The 21631-nt window shown below is 49.7% G+C and overlaps 1 protein-coding gene across 7 annotated transcripts in view; it reads left to right on the top strand.

Moving 5' to 3' along the window:
- Positions 1–21631, top strand: part of TOM1L2 (target of myb1 like 2 membrane trafficking protein) — a 130797-nt gene that overhangs the window by 70891 nt on the left and 38275 nt on the right. For 4 of the 7 annotated variants that reach the window (XM_008010564.3, XM_008010562.3, XM_008010563.3 and 1 more), the window contains 4 exons: positions 4696–4774; positions 9517–9666; positions 18529–18663; positions 20452–20610. In XM_008010564.3, the coding sequence (XP_008008755.1) occupies positions 4696–4774; positions 9517–9666; positions 18529–18663; positions 20452–20610 (523 nt within the window). The remainder of the gene's footprint in view (positions 1–4695; positions 4775–9516; positions 9667–18528; positions 18664–20451; positions 20611–21631) is intronic. The other 3 variants (XM_008010566.3, XM_037987268.2, XM_037987270.2) reach the window with 1 other exon arrangement.

Here is a 21631-nt window from a genome sequence, read left to right as displayed (position 1 = left end):
GGAGTCTTACAGAGTGCCAGGGTATCAGCCAGATGAGGCAGGTGGATAAAGGGGAGGAAGGTGGACACCCCAGCCTGGAGCAGTCCTAGGTCACCACTCGCTTATTGTGCGATCCTGTGTGAGTTACTTCATCTCCCTGTGTCTGTGTCCCATTTCCTCATTTATAAAATGGGGTTGCCAATAATACCTATCTCATAGGGTTGTTATGAGAATTAAAGGACTAAATATACATGAAGTATCTGGCTACATAACTGTATCTTCATATCCATACTATATATATGGATTTACTATTTCCCTTTAAAGATTTCCATTGCCCTTGACTTTTGTCATCACTTTCATTTGGTTGTCAGTTATCTGCCCAGTCTTGGTGACGATCTCTGTGGATTCACTGCCCTTACCCTCTCTGCCATCTCTGAGCACTTGCCATGTGCCAGGCCCTGTGTCCAGCCCTGCAGTGCCTCATCACAAGCAGCGCCCCCTACCCCCAGCAGTTCTATATGGTAGTGACAGCCTGTTTCAGTGTTAAGGAAACTGAGGCTGAGTAGTTTGGTCACTTGCCAAAGGCCTTGCCGCACAACTTGGAAGGGCACATGCAGGATGCAAGCACAGGCTCACCTGGCCGCAGCCACTGAAGTGCTGCCTATACTTCTTGTATTTGTACAATGCTTTACCAGTGGGAGGCTGTGGTCCTGGTGGGTGCAGATTGGTAAACTGCCCCAAAGGCCTCTCCCTGGGCTTTCGCTAATGTCCAGAGCTGAAGTCACCATCGGCCTAAGGAATGCTAATGCCTAAGGCCTTGTATGACAGTCCTTCAGGCATTAACCAGGAGTGGCTGACTGAATAACCTACCTGGGACTCTTTTTATTTATTTATTTTTGAGATGGAGTTTTGCTCTTGTTGCCCAGGCTGGAGTGCAATGGTGCAATCTCAGCTCACCACAGCCACTGCCTCCCAGACTTGAGCAATTCTCCTGCCTCAGCCTCCTGAGTAGCTGGGATTACAGGTATGCACCACCACGCCCGGCTAATTTTGTATTTTTAGTAGAGACAGGGTTTCACCATGTTGGCCAGGCTGGTCTTGAACTCCTGACCTCAGGTAATCCGCCTGCCTTGGCCTCCCAAAGTGCTGGGATTACAGGCGTGAGCCGCAGCACCCAGCTGGGACTGTTTTAGACTCTGTTTTCCAGGCCTCACCCCAGATCTACCCAATGAAGGCACAGCTTGTGGATTTGGGAATTGCACTCCAGGTGACTTGGGTGTGCAGCTCTCATGAGAACCCCCTGACCCGGGTCGTTTTCATGGCCATCTCTGGACCCTCCTCAGCTCATAGAATCTTTGTCTGTGTTCTACCTTCTAAGCTGGAGAGGGCACAGAGGAGAAACTGAAGACATGCAATAGAGCAAGATAATAATGGGGAGGGGGTGTTTCGGGTGATGGCAGAGGGGTAGCCGTGTCCTCCTTGGGGGTAATGAGGAGAAAGCTTTTCCAGAAAGTAGTACTGAAGCTGAAGGACAATATAAAGGCTGTGGCTGGAGGGATGACAGGAGGTTTGTTTGGGGATCAGGGAAGAGTTCTTATAAGTCCAGGGTCCAGGGAGACTTTGAGGAGCCTGATCATGGCCCAGAGGCCAGATCACAAGGCTGTGAGCACTGCATGAGGAGCCTGACCTTTCCCCGGAAAGCTGCTAGGGCTTGGTGCCTTCTCAACGCAGGCCACTGATTCTTCCTGATCCTTTCTTTCTGCTCCCTCTTGGCTCTTGACACACGCTTCTGTCTCTTCTCCTGGTTTCCAACTCCACACTATCTAATCTGCTGCAGCTTCTTGAAACTTTGTGATTCCTTTGACATGACTTTGATCCTCCTCTCTGAAGCTTCTCCCCCGGGGAGAGAGATAAATACTTGCTTTTGTGCTCACCCATCACTCTCAGCCAGTACTTCCCACAGCCTGTGGATGAATTTTCATTTTAAACCTCATCCAGGAACCTGCTGACTGTCTGATTTCCCACACTGTGGCCCCCACACCAGGAGAGCCCTGAGTGTGCTGGTCCTCGGCCAGCCAGAAGTGATTGCAGCCCTTAGGCGCTCTTCCTATTTTCCTGTTCCATGGAAGTTCAAGAGGACAGAAGAGAGATAGGACTGAGGGTTGTGGCAGCTGTGGGTCAGGGACAGCGGTGGTTTGGCAGAGCCTTGGAGAGAGGATATCAGTCCATGCTCTTGGCCAGTAGCCACGGAATTTCAGCTCTCAGGCCACAAACAGCCCTCAAAGCAGAGAGCCGGTTAAGTCCCGTATCTGCAGAAATCAGCGTCCCCTTTTGGAAATGGCAGCCATACTACAGACATAGTTGGCCTTGGGCCCAGTCCCCGTGGAGCCTTGTGTCTGTCTCATCAGCCCTTTGACCCAGGGGCCACGAATTCCTGCAGGGCAGCCATATGTCAAGCTGGGAATGGGAAACAGGTGATTCAGGGTGTTTTAAAATTTTCTTTCAGAAGCCTTGCTCCTTTCACTTTCTTTTTTTTTTTTTTTTCTTTTTGAGATGGAGTCTCACTCTGTCACCCAGGCTGGAGTGCAGTGGCATGATCTTGGCTCACCGCTACCTCCACCTCTCAGGTTCAAGTGATTCTCTTGCCTCAGCCTCCAAAATAGCTGGGACTACAGGCACACACCACCATGCCCAGCTAATTTTTTTGTATTTTTAGTAGAGACAGGGTTTCACCATGTTGGCCAGGCTGGTCTTGAACTACTGACCTCAAGTGATCTACCCACCTCGGCCTCCCAAAGTGCTGGGATTACAGGAATGAGCCACAGCGCTGGGCACACTTTCTCTTTTTTATTTTTCTGGAGATGGAGTTTCGCTCTTATCACCAGGCTGGTGTATAATGGCGTGATCTCAGCTCACTGCAGCCTCCGTCTCCTAGGTTCAAGTGATTCTCCTGCCTCAGCCTCCCAAGTAGCTGGGATTACAGGCAGCTGCCACCACACCCAGCTAATTTTTGTATTTTTTAGTAGAGGCAGGGTTTCACCATGTTGGCCAGGCTGGTCTCAAACTCCTGTCCTCAGGTGATCCACCCGTGTTGGCCTCCCAAAATGCTGGGATTATAGGCGTGAGCCACTGCGCCTGGCCTAGTTTCTCTTAAATTAAGCTGATTAGCAGAACGTCAACCCTTTCCCCTCCTTGACTTCCTCATACACATTTGAAGGGGCCTTTTCATTTGGTAAATAGAGTATAAATGTTTTAAAACTGTAGGAATAGGAGATCCCTGACTTACAAACATTCAAGCTGGGAAAGACCAGTATATTGACACATAGATTAGTGGAAGGCTGGAACCCACGTGTGATAGCAAAGGGCTGGCCCACAGCTAGACTTGGGGCTCCTCGGAGCATAGGGTAACGGGTCTGCACAGGGGCTTTGTGCCAGGGGCAGCTCCTAGGCCGACAGCTTTGTTGTATCCTGAGTTAGAATAAATTAAATTACATGTTAGACACAAGACCTACACGTAATATGTGTACTTAGAGGGCTGGCTGGGAATCCTAACTCTAAGGTATAACAGTAATTAAGGAAGAACTCACTCCAACTTCCAAACAACTCCACTCCAACTTTTGGACATGGCCCATTTGTGAACTGAGTACTGTCTGTAATTCTACAAGATTTTCTCTGGGAATCCACCTCAGATCTGTCACCTAAAAACACAAAACCTGTTGGGTTTTTTTTTTTTTTTTTTTTTTTTTTTTTTTTTTGAGACAGAGTCTCGCTTTGTCACCCAGGCTAGAGTGCAGTGGCCTGACCTCAGCTCACTGCAAGCTCCGCCTCCCAGGTTCACACCATTCTCCTGCCTCAGCCTCCCACGTAGCTGGGACTACAGGCGCCCACCACCTCACCTGGCTAGTTTTTTGTATGTTTTAGTAGAGACAGCATTTCACCGTGTTAGCCAGGATGGTCTTGATCTCCTGACCTCGTGATCCTCCCGTCTCGGCCTCCCAAAGTGCTGGGATTACAGGCTTGAGCCACCGCGCCCGGCCAAACTTGTTGGGTTTTAAGGAGACTCACTTAAACTTTCTCTGGGAAAAGGAGTTCTATGGAATTCAGGAAGAGCCGGGCATCCAGGGCTCATAAGTACCTGGCACTCTCTCTATCTCTCTTATGGTTTCTCTGGAAAAACTCTCTTCTATGTACCCACACACCAGTGGGTTAGTTATGGTTTTGAATAGTAATACTTGCATGTGATACAGAATTCAAAAGGTCCGCAAAAAGGCAGTCCAGGGAAAAACCTCCTTCCCCCTTTTGTTCCTTTCCTTAGGGGCAGCCACAGTTACCAGGTTGTTATAGCTCCTTCTAGAGAGTCTCTTCCTTACGCTGACATGTGTGCTATGTACGTTTGCTTTCCTTCTATAACTCAACTAATAGCAAGCTTTGTACACTGTTATGCAAAGAACTTTATGCACATGTCTTTGAGTTTGGTCCATATTGGTACATGAGTTTCTTTATTCTTTTTTTGCAGCTGCATAGTATTCCATTGTGTCAGTGGTTTAATTTAACCTGTTGTGTAATGATGGACATTCAGTTTGTTCCCAGTCTTTTACATTTGCAAACATGCTGCAGCCAGCGAATAGTCTTGCATATATGCTAGTTCACATATCTGTAGGATCGTGTCCTCAAGTGAGATTATAAGTATCTTTATATGTCTGTTCTTTTTTCCAGGCCAAAGGATGCCATTCGAGCCCTGAAGAAGCGGCTCAATGGGAATCGGAACTACAGAGAGGTGATGCTGGCATTAACAGTGAGTACTATTCTCTTTGTGGGGGAAGTCATCTGGGGAACTCCTTGCTCCTGGCCTTGCCCCCCTCACAGGGCCTTCCCTCTGCCCACTCAGCACAACCTCTGAATGGCTTGGTGCCTGGACCACCAGAGTCCAGCAAAGCCTTCTGGTATTGCCTTTGGGTTTTCCTGTCCTCTGAAACAGGGAGTAGTGAGCTTCAGTTTGGTAAATGTATACCAGCAGAAGATAAGGTATGTGCGGTGCTGTCAGCTACAGAAGGCCAGAGCAGAGGAGCTAAAGGTTTTGGGTGGGTCCCTTTTCTGCCACCAGCCTGCTCTGAGACTGAGACCAACTCCTTCTCTAGATATCAGTTTCCTCTTTATAAAAATGTTGGCCAGGCGCGGTGGCTCGTGCCTGTAATCCCAGCACTTTGGGAGGCCGAAGCAGGACAATCACAAGGTCAGGAGTTCAAGACCAGCCTGGCCAACATAGTGAAACTCCGTCTCTACTAAAACTACAAAAGTTAGCCAGGCATGGTGGTGCATGCCTGTAGTCCCACCTACTCGGGAGTCTGAGACAGGAGAATCGCTTGAACTCAGGAGGTGGAGGTTGCAGTGAGCTGAGATTGCACCACTGCACTCCAGCTTGGGCAACAGAGTAAGCCTATGTCTTTAAAAAAAAAAAAAAAAAAAAAGTTCCACCTATTGAGTACCTGCCCCTGCCCCTGCCTGGGTCTGTGCTGAGCTTTTTGGACATTACTGAAGATGTTTACAACCACCATTCAAAAGAGATTTCACTATCCCCCTCATACAGATGAGGAAACTGAGGCTCAGAGAGGTCTGGAGGTTTACTCAGCCTTCACAGCTAGTGAGGTACCGAGCTATGGATTGCCATCATAAAGTGGTCTTTCGCATGGGATAAAAACTGAAAATAGCTACAAAGACTCTTGAAAAAGTCAGCCAAGTGATTTTTTTCAGGAAGGAACAGACCAGATTTTTGCCCTTACCAAAGCTGTCAGAGAATTTAAAGACGACTTCAGGTGTTATTTCTGTCTTGAGAACTAACAGTTTTTCAGATGCGGCAAAATCTGGGCCACAGTGAGTTCTTAAAATAGAAACTGTAACAGGTCACCAGGTCGACTTCTTTGGGGCTTTGAAATAGTAGGTTACTTTTCCAAAACAACTATGTTTCCTTTTAAAGCAGAGAACCTGTTTGGATTTTTTGCCCAAGCGAAACCCCAAAACTTATTAAGAGAGTTTTGCCAGGGAATTGGGATTTGAATAATAAAGGAGAAAAGACTGGTTGAGAAATAGGGAATTAAAGCTTTTATTTATTTTTGTTCTCAGAATTTGAGCCACAGCATTCGCTAAACCAGGAGTGACGCCCAAAACGAATGGCTTTCAATAGCTCATACCGCCAGGGAATTAGCTCTGATACGCCAGGGCATTTCACTGCTATCTAAAACTTCTCCATTTACACACCCAGCTTCATGGTAATCGTGTTGGATGAAAATCTTTCTAAAGTGAACTCTGCGTTTACTTGCCTTCCTCTAGCAGGGCATGATGGACACTGTTTGACGCTTTGACCTTTCCTGTGGGTCAGGTCTTCACTATAAACCCAGCCATGCCTTTGGGAGGCCTGTGAAATGCGCAGGGCTGCCGTCCGAGGCCCCATCCTAGTGCACTTCGCATGGTCTCGCGTCTGCTGATAGGGCTTCACTTACTCTGTTAGTCTCTTTCAGTCCTCCTGTTTCCTGTGGCCCTTTCCTGACTTCATATCTGTACCGGCCAAGATTGTTAATATTTACCCAAAATAAGTTAGTAAGAAGCCCTGAGGGGCTCTCTGCTTGTGTCTTCGTTTGTGGACTTAAACATCATTTCTGATTGCTTAGAGGCCCCTTTTGCTTTCTCCATGGCTTTTGGCTTCATTCTGGAAAATTACCACTGTATGTTTCATGCCTTTCAACCCATAGGGACAAATCTGCCAGGGTCCTATTTGGCAGGGTGGCCTAAAGTGGCTCTTGCCAGCCCAGGGAGGACCTCCTATATCTCCTGCTCAGATAGGCTTTGGGGCTGCTCTGTGACACGTGCATCTCTGTCCAGGGCACTTCCAAGGCCAGGCTGGAACACACTGACCTTGAGGACTGCTGTGCAGGAGAAACTAAGCATTATTTCCCTAAAGGCAGGCAGTGGTTCCTGCCCACTGCTGCTCTGAGAGTGGAGTGGAGCCCCAGGCTGCCCCACTCCTCAGACCTATGCCTCTTTTTCCAATTCTCTTTCCTACTCACAATTGCAGCCTCGCCTTTCCCACCTGCTTCTCACAAAATAAAGCATACTTCTTGCCATCTGCCTTGACCCCAACACCCCACTGCCTGAGTTGGGAGGAAGGTTTTAGAGAATCCTAGAGAGAAGGGTGCCTTCTTGAGGGCAGAACGAACCCCTCTGGTTCATCTCAGTGCCCCCATGGATCACTGCGAGAGAGTGAATGCCAGTTACCTCATGGTTACCAGAATCAGGCACAAGCAGAGACTCAGAAAGGAAAATGCCTCCTTGGCTCAGTAAAACCTATGGTTGCTCAGAGGCCCTGAGGGTGCCAACCTCCAGAGTCTTCCTTGGCAAGCCCACAGGAACCCGGGGCCTCCTAAGGTGCAGCCAGCAGCAAGGCAAGGAACGGTTCTGGCTGGCTGCGAGCTGCCTGGCATGGGATTCCCAGCTTTGGCCTCCTAGGTTAAGTTACATGGTACCTCTGATCCTCCGCTTCCTCATCTCTAAAATGGGATGGTTCCCACCTTACAGGGTTATTTCAAGGACCAAATGAGGGAACTGTAAAGCTAACACGTGTTGCTTGTCATCTGAGGCACTTTCAGCTGATGTGGCTGCTTGGAGGAAAGCTGTGAGGGAGGGATGGCCCTGTGGCCTCAAGGTGGGTAGGGAGACTGCGGCTCCAGAGAAGGCTGATCACAGCTTCTGTGCTCCTTCTGGCACTGACTGACAATTTGTACCTAGATCAATGTCTTCATCTTTCTAAACCGCTTAACTCTAAAACATGGGATATTAAGGTCCACTTAAGGAGAAGTAATTAGTTGTGAGAATTGGATAATATTCCATATGTTATGGAAGGATCTCTCATGGTGCCTGGCATATAGTTGCATTCAGTCAGTGTTCCAGTTATGGACCTTTCTTTACAGCTGTGATTTGTCCAGGTAAAGCCCAATTGCTTGGACCCAGCCCTGTGGGATGACTGCAGAAGTTAACCAGTGGTTGGATTAGTTTGAGCAAATGAAAATAACTGAGGTAGTCAGAAATGTTCCCTGTTGCTGGTGACATCGTTTTGAGGAGGCATTCCCTAGTTAGCAGACTGTGGCACTGGGGGCTGGTGGCATGGGAAGGGCCAGGTAATGCTATGCGTTGGTTTACAGAGTGCTGGGAAGTTCAGAGAGCTCCTCCCAGTTAGTACCTCCGAATTCCAAGAGGCTACACACCTGTCCTATGGGAGGATAAGAGGCCATCCTCTTCCTCGTGTGTACAGCAGCCTTCTGAATAGTAATCATGTAATCACGTAATCATGGTCATCAGTTATTGGGCACCTCCCCTATATAGGATGCTTTGCTAGGTGCATTATTTTATGTATGTATGTATGTTTTTGAGACAGAGTTTTGTTCTGTTTCCTGAGCTGGAGTGCAATGGCACGATCTCAGCTCACTGCAACCTCTGCCTCCCAGGTTCAAGCGATTCTCCTGCCTCAACCTCCCAAGCAGCTGGGATTACAAGCATGTGCCACCAAGCCTGGGTAGTTTTTGTATTTGTAGTAGAGGCAGGGCTTCACGATGTTGACCAGGCTGGTCTTGAACTCCTGACCTCAGGTGATCTGCCCACCTTGGCCTCAGAAAGTGCTGGGATTACAGGCATGAGCCACTACGGCTGGCTTATGCATTAAATGTATTCTTGCTCATCTTTCCAACTGTCTTGCAAAGGAGAGCTCATCATCTCTGCTTTACAGATGAGGATGCTGAGGCTCAGAAAGATCTGTCCTGGGCCATTCAGGGAGAAAGTGGCAGAGCTGAGATTCGAGCCCTCACTGACCATCTGGCCATAACCAGTATGCTGGCTTTTCTGAGCAGCTAAAGCGTATGTCACTCGTTTTCCCAGATAAGGGAGGAGCAGGCAGGGTCTGAATCGAACATGGACATTAAAGTCACCTGGCAGCTGAGGCTCATAAACCATTTGTCAGGAGTGGAAAATCCTTTGTCATTGCCAATTTTGGTTGCAGAAGCAGGGTTGAGTGGGGGACGTGTGTGTGCATTTGCTTTCTCACATATAAGGGCCAGTAACTCACGAAGCAATTCAAGCTGTCATAGCAGCCTCCTCTTGTGACAGAGCCCATGTCCCATTGGCTAATGCCTCATACCCAGAGGCCCAGAGAGAGGAGTTAAAATGCTAATTTTCAGGGACCGCTCAGTCATTTTGATCCCATTAAAACACTAGCATCCTTCTCATGCAAAACTGGCGCCTCAATTACCAACTAATTGCCTGATTATTGTGCAGGGACAGGAGACTTCAGTCAGTAAGGGGCTGCTGTCATCCCTGGAGAATGGAGTGTGGGAATGCGTGTGCCATGCAGGTTTGGCTCTGGAGGAGACGTGTCAGAAAGCTGATCTAGGAGCAAGACAGAGCGGGTGGTGGAAACTCAGCTGCGCTCCTCAGTTCCCAGTGTCTTCTCCAGCTCCCACTGGGGTGACCCCTCTCCTTCCCTCCCCACATCAGGTGCTGGAGACATGTGTGAAGAACTGTGGCCACCGCTTCCACATCCTTGTGGCCAACCGAGATTTCATCGACAGTGTTCTGGTCAAAATTATCTCTCCCAAGAACAACCCTCCCACCATTGTACAGGACAAAGTGCTTGCTCTGATCCAGGTAGGTTGGACCCCTTGCCCAATGTGTTGGGACAGAGTAAGATGAAGTCTCTTATTTATGAGTCCTCATGCTCTCCCACCATTTGGAGGAAAAAAAATGGGGGCTTCTACATTTAAATATTTGGTGCAAAATACTTAAAAAAAAATAATCATCCCACTGGAATGAAATTCTAATTGATGGCTCTCCAGCCAGTTGACAGAGCCTTCCTGAAGCTTTCTGGGTGCCGTCCCTCTGCTGCCCACAAAGTCAGGTAGGGTGGCCTCAACAGGCCTCTGAGAAAACGTGGAGTAGGAGGAAACATGTTGGAGCTACATGCGGGTTTGGTGAGGTCACAGGGCAGGGGCCAACTCTGGGTCAGGCAGAGCAAGGTGGGGGACTGGGGATGGTTTTAAGAGATGTTTCACTGAGAAGATGACATTTCTGTTGGGGACCCTGAAGAATGATGGGGAGTTTGGTAGAAAAGTCAGTGTGAGAGACATCACAGGCAGGGAGAATAGCATGTGCAAAGGCCCAGATGCATCAAAGAGAGCAGTTGGCATATTTGGGTTGTATTTGTTATCACTTGCTCTTTTTCGAAATTACCTCAAAACATAGTTTCAAACAGAAAATGTTCATTATCTCTTAGTTTCTGTGGGCCAGGAATTCAGGAGCAGCTGGCTGGGCAATTCTGGCTTGGAGTCTCTCTTGAGGTTGCATTGTCTGAAGGCTCGACTATAGCTGGAGGTTCCACTTCCACCATGGTGCACCCACACGGCTGTTGGCAGGAAGCCTCAGTTCCTTGATGACTATTGTCAAGAGACCTGAGTTTATCACTACGTGGACATCAAGATTAGGTCTTGATGACCTAGCCTTGGAAGTCACTTACCATCTTTTCTGTTAATGTTCTATTTGTTAGAAGGGAGTCACCAGGCCTAGCCTAAGAGTAGGGGAAATAAACTCCATCTCTTGAAGAAAGGAGGATCAAGGAATTTGTGGATATGTTGTAAAGACCACTATGTGGGGAAGGCGGTGTAATGAAGAATGTTGGGGGCAGGGCTTGGGGTGGGGGAGCAGGCAGGAGATGGGGCCAGAAGGATGCCCAGAGGCCGGTGGCCGTCATGCTGAGGAGCCGTGCTTGGTCCTGTAGGCAGTGGGAAGCCATCGAAGGGCTCTGTGCTGGGGTGTATGCAGACCTGGGTTTTAGACAGAGCACGTGGTGACAGGGCAGAAGGCAGGTAAGTCAATAGGCACATCCAGCCTGAGTGATTAGTGCCGTGGCAGAGGCAAGACAAGGGCCTGCGGGAGCCAAGAGGAGAGACCAACCCAGGACTGGGCATGGAGCTCCAGCAAGGCCACAGGGAGGCAGCCAGGCAGAGGCAGCGGAGAATTCAGGAAGTGGAGTGCCAGGGCAGTCCGGGCTCTCAGATGGGTCAGGTGTGCAGCTGGAGAGAAGCCTCTGTCCATTCCCTGTGTTCACTTCCCTCTGCCTGAAATGTCCTTCCCCAGCTTTCAGAGCAGTGACTCCTCATTCACATGTGCCTCGGAGGCCTCCCACTGGTTTTAAGCACACACCCTCTCTGTCTCACATCATCCTTTTTTGTGGTCTTCAAGACTGGCTTTGCTAACATTTCTTTTGTCTGCCTCACTCTTCTTTCCCTGAGAACCCAGGGACATCATGTCCCCAGGGTCTAGAGTAGTGTAATGTGTAGAGCGGGTGTTCAGTATTTCTTTATAATGAATGAGTGAATGTAGTTAATTCTGAGGAGCTCTGGGAGGCCTTCCCATGTTTCCCCTAGGGTTGTCCCTCGCCCCCATTCTGCCCACCCAACGTCCTTCTTTCTCTCTCTCTCTCTGACACACACACACACACACACACGCGTGCACGTGCACACGTGCATGTACTTTACCTTCCCCATATACCCCACCCTACCACAGCCCTTCCTTCTGGGGCTGCACTCCCCTACCTCAACACCTCCAGGAATTCATGTTAGGAAAACAAATTGTGGCTTCTTCTCACAAAGCACGTCCTGTCCTTTCTGACCCCGAGGCCTGTCTGGGCCCAGCGGGGTGGCCGGCCCACCCCATGGCAAGTACAGCTCTCACAAGGGGTGTGGACTACACTGCCCCTGCTGACTGTGTAGGGACCATGGCTGAGGGCAGACACAGCCTTCTTCACTGACTGTGGCCCACGCCTCTACCCCAAGGATGCCTGTCTGCGCACACCCTGCCCTCACCTCCAAGCTTTCCATTCAGGATCACTCCTCCACACATTCCACCTCCTCCCAGCTTTCACCCACACCTGCTGCTAACCTCAGACAGGTGTAGTAATTTATGTGGGCATCTACCACCTTATCTGTAAAATGGAACTTGGGGTTCTTGCCTGTCTGCTCTCAACCCTGAGCCCATGAGATCAGCCCATGGTGTGACGTGACCAGCACCATGTTCTGAGGCCTCCCCCTGCTGGCCTGGCAGTAGCAGTGTGTGCTGGCCACGGGGATCTGAGCAGAATGGGGCCTTGAGATGCCTTGCAAGCTTCTGCCTGACTGGACACAGTTTCCTGATCCAGCTGTGAAAAGCATGGGCTTCAGATAAGGGTGCTACTCCTAGATGGGGGTTATGACCCAGCTGGAGAGTGTTCTTCCTCTCCGGATTTGCAGTGTTCCTGAAGACCTCTCGCCTTTGGTAACGGCTGCCCAGCAGAGGACAGCAGGCAGCATTCAGCTGTGGGTGGCTTGGCTTCTGTAACAGGGGGAACCAATAGAATAAACAGAATCCCTAGCCCTTTCTTTTTTTTTTTTTAACTTTTAATTGAATTATATATACAGGAAATCACACATAAAAGTGTGTACAACTTCATAAATTTTCACAAACTGAACATGTAACCAGCCCCTGCATCTGGAAACAGAATATGAACATACCCAAAACCTCCCACCTTCCGGATGACCACTTGCCTGAGCTCTCACAGCATAGACGAGTCTTCTCTGTTCCTGAACTTCGTCCAGAGTGCTCTGTTGCCTCTGCTGTGTTTGTGGGTGTCACACACATTATTGCCTGTGATTCTAGGTCTTTTATTCCCATTGCTGTACCAAGTCCTATTGTGTGAACACGCTGCAGTTTATTTACTCCTCCCACTGTTAATGGGGACTTGGTGTTTGCAGTGTAGGGCTACTGTGAAAAACGCTGCTATGAGCATCTAGCACTTGACTTTTGTTGAGCATATATATTCCTTTTTAATGGGAATATATTAAGTTGAATATGTGAAAGTGCCATCTTTGTTGGTCAAAAATGGCCAAATATTAGCAATTTCACATGTATCCACCTCATACTGAGGTATGAGGTTGCTGGGTGGTAGGGAATGGCCTCCATGGGGCTCTTGGGTGTCCTCGGTCACCAGCACCCAAGAGTGTTAGTTGCTTCACATCCTCACCCACATACCCTGTTTTCATTCTTCTTCATTAGAGCATGGAGTAGTATTGCATTGGGTCAACCTTTTTTTAGCCCCTTTGAGAAAGAAAGTACTTTTGTTTGCATGTTGAATATACTTTAGAAAACCTTAAGGGTCCCCCAGAGACTCTGACAATTCCCCCAGGAGAGAAAGTGCTGCTCCCACCATGAGACAAAAATGGGGTTGGAGGTGACAGGTCACTGGCTGCCTTGCCAGCCTGTGAATAGGTAGCAGCTCTCATATCAATGTGGCTAGGTTTAGAGGAGGTTCAGCTAAGTGTGGGGTGCCAGAGCAGTAACAGACTCCTCTGCACCATCGTGGTGTCAGGATGCTTCTTGGTGCTCTTCAGAGAAGTGGGGCAGGGTCAGTCCTGGCCCTACCCTCAGGGAGCCAGCAGTTTAACTGGAAAAACGAAGATTTGCAGATGACAGAGGGCAAGGGCCCAGCCAGGAAAGACGTAAACTGGCTTTTGACTGTTTGTGGGTTGGGGGTGGAGTGGGATACAGCCTTAACCTTTCCATTCTGGAAAAGTAGATTGAATGTGTTAGCACTTGAAAAGCTTTCAAGGTGAAGGGGCCACACAGACGTGCCTCCCTAACACCTTCTGCCTATGAGGCATAGTTGGGGGTCCTGGCAGAGGTAGAACCCGTGGCTCTGATTACCAGCTGCTGGCCAAAGCCCACTGCCCCTTTGGTTGCCCTGGGGATGGTGGAAGCAGACACACAGCCAGATTGAGGGGAAGGGGGAGGTTGGGCTCCACACTAGCTTTTCCAAAGTCTCCCTGTGCCTATAGGGAAATGGGTGATAGAGCTCATCTGTGCACATCTGCCTGCCCCCAGCCCACCTTCTGATTCCCTTTCAGAGTGCCATTCGCAGGCATGGTCAGCCTACCCAGTGGCACGTTTATCATCAGTAGCACCCTGGCCAACTGCAAAGAGAATCCAGCTGATGCCTACCCCTCCTTCCCCCACTGCACTCCTTCCCTTCCCGTATGGGGGCTTTCTGTCTTCTGGCTGCCCTCCAGCCATCCGTAGCCACCCCGTCCCCCTCAACCCACCAAAAGCTAGACCCAGCAGCGTGGTTCTGGGACCTTTTACCAACAGGTGCGAGGGCTCAGTCGGCTGACCCTCACCACAGGGTTTGCCTTTCTGGATGGAGCCGGTCTTCCTGGGAGGATGGGAGGAGAGACACATTGAGAGTGGTGCAGCCTGGTTAGTAGCTTGCTGACACTCACTCCTACCCCCGGGGCACCAAAGACTTCACTTCCGGCAGCTTTCAGCTTCACCCCGGCGTTTTCACCTCATGCCTTGGCTGGTGTTTTGGCTTGTGTTCCTTTTTGTTTGCTCACATTAAGCCCCGTTTGTTGAGAAGACAAAAAGGATGCCCCCACTCTATGCCTTCCCTGAGCCTTTCCCTTGAAATTGTTTTCAGGAGCAGAAATGGAGTCATCCTGGCAGAGTCCCCTCAGTGTGGTCATGCCTCCCCGGCCCCCCTCCCCATGCCCCAGCAATAGTCTAAAAATACTTTCTTTCCACTGAAGAAAGTGAGCTGACTGAGGTGGGGATGGGAGTGGGGACAGGAGAAGCTGGAGATGTGTGTTCTTTGAAGACATCAGAGCATGGTAGCTGGGCTCTGGCCAGATTCTGTGTGGACAGCAGCTCCCTGGGGACCCTGTCACTGGGAATAGGAAGTCTGGTCTTGGGGCATAAGCAGGAGCTGACAGAAGCTCTCTTCTATCCAAAGGCATCCCAGAGCCCATAGTTTAAATCAGCCATGGTTTATTGGTCTGAAATTTGATGATTCAAAGCTTTGTCAAAACTTTAAGGGATACAGAAATGAATAGGATATGGTTTATGTTTGTGTCTGGTTTTAGTCTGGGGTTTTGTATACAGTCCAAAGGAATGAAGGAGATCTGAATTGATCTCTTTCCTTTTTTCTCCTCATTAGACCTTCCTCTGGGTCTTCCAAGCCCCTAATCTTGTAGCCACAGGCAGGAAAAGAAGGCTTCCAGTGAGCTGGCCACTTGGCCATTAACCAGCTAGCTCCTGTGACAGGCCCTCAGAGTGTGCCCACACCACTGCATCACTTTGCTTTCTGCAAAGGCAGCTTTAGGGGAGGGTAGCCTGCCCCACCCTCTCTGCTGCTCCCAGGCTTCAGGTTAAGGACTCCAAGAGTGGCCAGACCTCCTGAGGCTTGCCACATCTCCCCTAGGGAGTATCCTCAGCTGGGTCAGCCTTCCAGCACCCCTCCTTTGTCACTGTCGCTTCAGTCTGTTGACATCCTAAGTGGCCATCTTTCCTCTGTTCTCTGAAGTAGTAAAATAAGGATGCTTAGTAACTGTGAGAGCTGAATTCAGTTTAACCTGACACGTGTTGACTGACTGCCTTCTCTGGACAAGGGTGAGAGAGACTCGGTGTCTGCCTTCAACAGGTATCTGGGCCGGGTGCAGTTGGCTCATGTCTGTAACCCCAGTACTTTGGGAGGCCAAGGCGGGTGAATCTCTTGAGTCCAGGAGTTCAAGACCAGCCTAGGCCACATGATGAAACCCCATTTCTACAAAAACTACAAAAATTAGCCAGGCATGGTGGCACGTGCTTGTAGTCCCAGCTACTCTGGAGGCTAAAGTGGGAAGATTGCTTGAGCCTGGAGGCGGAGGTTGCAGTGAGCCAAGATGGCGCCACCATTGTACTCCAGCCTGGGGGACAGAGCAAGACCCTGTCTTGCTCTGACCCATGCCCAATTATTGAGGCATGTCCCAAGAAGATGCTAGGGACACACGGCATCTCTGGATGTCTCCCATCTCTACGTTTTCACATATGAATGGGAGATACCCAGAGATGAAAGACACCCAGAGCTGTATTTCTTCAGAGATGCCCCCGCACCCTGTTTTTTCCTCCGTTGGCATCAGAATCCTATTCAATAATCTGCTCTGTTAGCAGCCATCTCATCCAGTCTGCACGGAGGTCCCAGATAGGGGTTGGAATTGTGGCAGGTGGGAAGCAGGTACATTAGCCAAGACTACTTGGTCGCAAACAACAGATGTCAACTCCAGCTTGCCTAGGCAAAGAGAAGAGTTTGTCATGACAGGGCAGGGTCTCCCAGAAGTCCAGGTCACCCAGCCCTGGGAAGGGACAAAAAAGATCAGGAAGGCCTTCCAAATCCTCTCTTGTACGTCTGCACCCCTGAGCGCTCTAGCTGCTCCTTCTGGAGAACATAGGCAGTCTCTGCTTCCAGTCATGTGCTGGCACATGGCCCTGGAGTTACAGAGGACAATTCTGCCTACCCAGTGAGAACAACCCAGCTCCTAGTGCTGCTGAGTTCCTGGAAGGAGGAGCATCTGATTGGCCCAACTTCGGTATGCATTTCCCTCCCACTGCAGCCTGTCTCTGTGAACATGGAAGCAGAGTGCCTTAGAACGTGGACCCCAAGAAGTATCCTCCAACTGGAGAGAAGAGCCATAGTTCTTTCATCTTTATTCCTGTTATCTCAGATTTGGCTTGGGTAGAGAGCTAGATGAATTGAAAGGAGTCCCTGGAGCTGTCGGTATTCCATGTAGAGGCATGAAGTGGTGCCAGGAAAAACTGCCATGTGTTTTTTCCCCAGCCTCCCACAGTAGGCTGTGAAACTGGTTTTTAGACCCGAAAGTCAACACCCTAAACTAAAATGCTAGGGCATTTTGAGGTTGGAGTCACAGGACTTAGCTGGATTTTGAACCAGGTGACGGCAGCCATGGCAGCTGGTGGGGGCGGGGCCAGAGGCACTCCCTGTGGGCAACCTACTTTCCAACTGGACCTTCCAGGTGGAACAGTGCTCTGTGAGGCACCTTCTTTGGCCCTTCTCAGAATCCAGAAGGAGTGTTGACCAAGAGGGGCTGTCCTGATCCAGTAGCTTTAAATCCCTAAGCATGCAAATTCAATAAGTGCATCAGGGAAAGCCAGGCTGACAGTACTGTTCCTGGTAAGTGAGATGCATCAGTCATAATTAAGGAGGCTTTTTGGAAACTGACCTTTTAACTTCAAATGGGTCTGTTGGTTAGAGATAGAGTGTCTGTAGCTGCCTCAGGATTGGTTGTACCACATTGCTGGAGTGAGGGAGGCAGTTAAATGCTGTGACAATGACAGACTTGGCAATGGAGTCATGGGCACAAGAGGCTCTGCCTCCTCCTCTGGGTACGTATGGTGAATGGGACAGCATGGGAAGGGCCATTTCTGGGGAGCCCTTTGGATATTCTTTTTTTGATACAGTCTGAGACTTCCAAAAAACATAATTTTTTTTTTTTTTTGAGACTGAGTCTCGCTCTGTCGCCCAGGCTAGAGTGCAGTGGCGCCATCTCGACTCACTGCAAGCTCCGCCTCCCAGGTTCATGCCATTCTCCTGCCTCAGCCTCCTGAGTAGCTGGGACTACAGGCGCCCGCCACCACGCCCAGCTAATTTTTTTGTATTTTTAGTAGGGATGGAGTTTCACTGTGTTAGCCAGGATGGTCTTGATCTCCTGACCTCGTGATTCATCTGCCTTGGCCTCTCAAAGTGCTGGGATTACAGGCGTGAGCCCCTGTGCCCAGCCCAGAATTTTTTTTTAATTTTTAAATTTCATGAGTCAACAGAAATGATAATCTACTTGAATTTTTGCTGTTTTCCTCTCTGTGATATGTTTTCACTGAAGGGAATCTAGTGATCATGTTTTCATTGGATTTTTCGATTTGGGCACATGTGTGCTGATATTTTTGGCAGTGGACATCACGGAAGAAGCTTGGGTCTGAGGAAAGGACCACTGGGGGTGAACTCCCCAGTCTGGCCTGGGTCTGGCTCCCAATGGGCTCTTCTTCCCTTGAACCACAGTCATCTCACCTACCAGCAGCAGCGCTATACAGAGCTAGGCTAGACAAGCTTGGCATTAGTTGTCTCTGATCTGAGGAAACCTGTAGTTAGCCTTTATTTCATGTCACACATCAATTTCTCCTTTCCTTTCTGCTCAATTTGTTGCCAGTTCCCAGCTTCACCAGTAGAAGCTCTCAGGGCAGAGGTGCTGCTGCACAGAGGGCAGGCACCCTACTGAGCTGACAAGGCTGCACCTTCCACTCCCTGCAGCTAAACAGCCCCAACAATTGATTTCCTTGCCATTAGGGAAATGCTTGCTTTTTAGGATGCACCACAATGCATAGGTGTTATTTCTCTGTCTCTTCTCCAAGGAAATACATGCTAAATTAAGTTTTGTGTTTTTTGTTCACGCTCAGCAGCACCACTGAAAGCCAGGGTTTCACCAGCTGTGTCGTGGCAGCAGTTGCAGAAGGAAGGAACAGAATGGGTTTAGCCAGTGCAGTTTGCATGTGCATGTAGGAGAGCATTGGTGTCAGGGAGAGGACCTAGGCCACTTTGGATTTTCAGGTACCCCAGCAGCTCTTGACAAATGCTTCCTAACAGGGCTTCTGTTCTCCCAGGCATGGGCTGATGCCTTTCGAAGCAGTCCTGATCTCACCGGCGTTGTGCACATATATGAGGAGCTGAAGAGGAAAGGGGTTGAATTTCCCATGGCAGACTTGGATGCTCTGTCTCCCATACACACACCACAGCGGGTAAGTTTCCAGCTGGCACTTTCTAGAAAGACCTACTGCAGAACGGGTGAGCCAAGCTGCTGCAGCCACCCTTCTGCTGCTGCCTTTGAATTATTCAGCTTGTCATCATGCTTTCTTAAAGCTTGGGGGCATTCCTTTTTAATAACAAGGGGCATGCAGGAGTGAGACAGCTGGTTGACTGGTGATTAAGTGGCAGCAGTGTCTGTGGAAGAATATAATAGAGGGATCAGTTCAGGGTTTTCATGGAAATGGCTACTCGGGCGGAGCCATCCTGTGAGGGTCATTAGCACTTGCTTTTCAGAGGCCCCTAGAATCTGGTGTGGGAATCCTGTTGTCCCTCAGAGCACCATAGTACCTCAGAGCATACAGCGGTCTTGATGTCACTCTTGGGGCAAAAATTAGCTTTCTGTTTTTTTCAAGTATACGAAGTCAAATGGATCTAAAATTTATTTTGAGCTGTGAGCATTCAGCATCAATCCAGAACTGATTCTGGATTCAATCCTTGATTGCATCAGCCTTGGGATCAAAGCTCTGGGAAGGTCCCTTTAGGGGCATCCCACCAAAGCTTTTGCAGTGCCAACAGTAACTCGAGCACCATGGAGGGGGCAGCTTGGCACTTCAGGGTTAAAAGCATGTAGGTCATGCCACTCATGGTTTCGCAAGGAAGCTAGTCCCTCTACTGGCTGGGAATCAGCTCCACTCCTAGCCTCAGGGAGAGCCAGGAAAGCACCAGGGTCTGGGAGAGGCACCTCATCCCAGTACATGTCACTTTGCCTGCCCCCATTGCCCATCTCTGAGAAGGACAGCACACCTGTGCACGTCTCTCATAGGAACACGACTTAATGTGCAAGAGGTCATCTGAGATGCCCAAAGGGTAAGCATGAGGGATGGCCTTTTCTTTTTTTTTTTTTTTTTTTTTTGAGTCAGAGTCTCGCTCTCTCGCCCAGGCTGGAGTGCAGTGGCGCGATCTTGGCTCACTGCACACTCCACCTCCCAGGTTCACGCCATTCTCCTGCCTCAGCCTCCCGAGTAGCTGGGACTACAGGTGCCCGTGACCACGCCCGGCTAATTTTTTGTATTTTTAGTAGAGATGGGGTTTCATCGTGTTAGCCGGGATGGTCTCGATCTCCTGACCTCGTGATCCGCCCACCTTGGCTTCCCAAAGTGCTGGGATTACAGGCATGAGCCACTGCGCCCGGCCCAAGGGATTGCCCTTTCTAGAGCTTGTTCTCATCATGATCCCTCCAGACCATGCGCTATGCTTTGTGAAATCAACATAATCTGTTTCACTCTTCTAATAATGACAGAGAGCAGTGTTGTTGTTCCTATAATTACAAAAACATTTGGTAAATTGCATAATTACTATTTATATTAGTCTACTTGTAAAGGCCAAAAAAGTAATTCTTATGGTACGAAGTAAAGATTTGTGATTAGCAAAACTTAATAACCGCCCTCCCTCCACTTGGATCCCGAGGTGGTCTTAATAATAGGAACCATGACCAGAGGGCTCACAGAGCACTCTCGGTGCTGCCTTTTGGAGTTGCTTTCATTGTCTGCCACACACTCCTTGAGAGGTAAGTAGAGGGAGGAGCCATTGGCAGCCCCACTTCCCAGATGGAGAGCTTGGGCTCAGTGGGGTTCTGTGAGCCTCACCTGGGCAGCAGTGGAGCAGGGCCTTGAGCCTTCCATGGGCAGCTTTGGGGAAACGTCACATGGGGTGGGGTAGGTACCAGGCCCAGCTATGCAGGCAGCCCAGATAAACAGAGGACTTTGTTGTTGCCATGCCAGAGTGTCCCTGAAGTGGATCCAGCCGTGACCATGCCCAGGTCCCAATCACAGCAGAGGACAAGTGCTGGTTCCTATTCCTCGCCGCCTCCTGCTCCCTACTCTGCACCGCAGGCCCCGGCTCTGAGTGTGACTGGCCCCATCACAGCCAATTCAGAACAGGTACTTGCATACTTCGGGGCCATAGGCAAGCCGGCTGACTCTACTTATTCATCTTTCTGGGAGACACTTACAAAGGCCTCCCAAGCCAGGCATTATGCTGGGTGTCGGGGACACAGAGATGGAAGAGCTCAATCCCCAGGGGAGACAAACGCTGAGGCAGTCATGGTGGAGTGTGGTCAGGCTGTGCTGGGGAGCAGAACCAAGGACTCAGAGTTGTGAGCCCAGGGTTGAGTGGTGCCTGGGAGGCACTGGGGACCTGACACACAGAGGGTCCTGACACAGGAGTGGGGCTTTGTCATGTGAGACTGCATGCTCAGCAATGACATTGCAAGGCAGAGGTTCAGAGGCGCAGGGCTCTCTCGGAGCAGCAGGTGGCTTGACTGGAGAGCAGGCACATATGTAGGGCCCAGATCTGGGAGGAAACCATGGCAAAACGTGAGACCAAAAGCATAGAAGTGCAGCTGAGTTGTGACGGGCTTGTCTGTCATGCAGAGGCTTAGATCTATCCTATAAAAAAAGTCAGCCATCAGAAGCCTGTGACCTGATCAGTGAGGCCCTCCTGAAGCACAAGAAGCCTGCTTTTATCCCAAACACTCCCCACCTTCCCGGGTTACTTCCTGATAAACTAATGCAGTTTTAACCCCACGCTGGATTTTTTAGATGAATTGGGGAGTACTCTTTAGAAGAATCCATAGAATTTCAATTACAATTTGAGAATTGGTCGGACATGGGAAAAAAAAAAAACTCTCCAGTGTTTATATTTACCAAATTCTTTTTTGTTGTTGTTGTTGAGACGGAGTCTCGCTCTGTCACCCAGGCTGGAGTGCTGTGGCTGGATCTCAGCTCACTGCAAGCTCCGCCTCCCGGGTTTACTCCATTCTCCTGCCTCAGCCTCCCGAGTAGCTGGGACTACAGACGCCCGCCACCTTGCCCGGCTAGTTTTTTGCATTTTTTTAGTGGAGACGGGGTTTCACTGTGTTTGCCAGGATAGTCTCGATCTCCTGACCTCGTGATCCGCCCG

Source organism: Chlorocebus sabaeus, chromosome 16 (genome assembly GCF_047675955.1).
Source record: "Chlorocebus sabaeus isolate Y175 chromosome 16, mChlSab1.0.hap1, whole genome shotgun sequence".
Taxonomy (NCBI): Eukaryota; Metazoa; Chordata; class Mammalia; order Primates; family Cercopithecidae; genus Chlorocebus; species Chlorocebus sabaeus.
The sequence above is the reverse complement of the archived record's forward strand: the minus strand, read 5'-3'. Positions and strand labels throughout refer to the sequence as shown.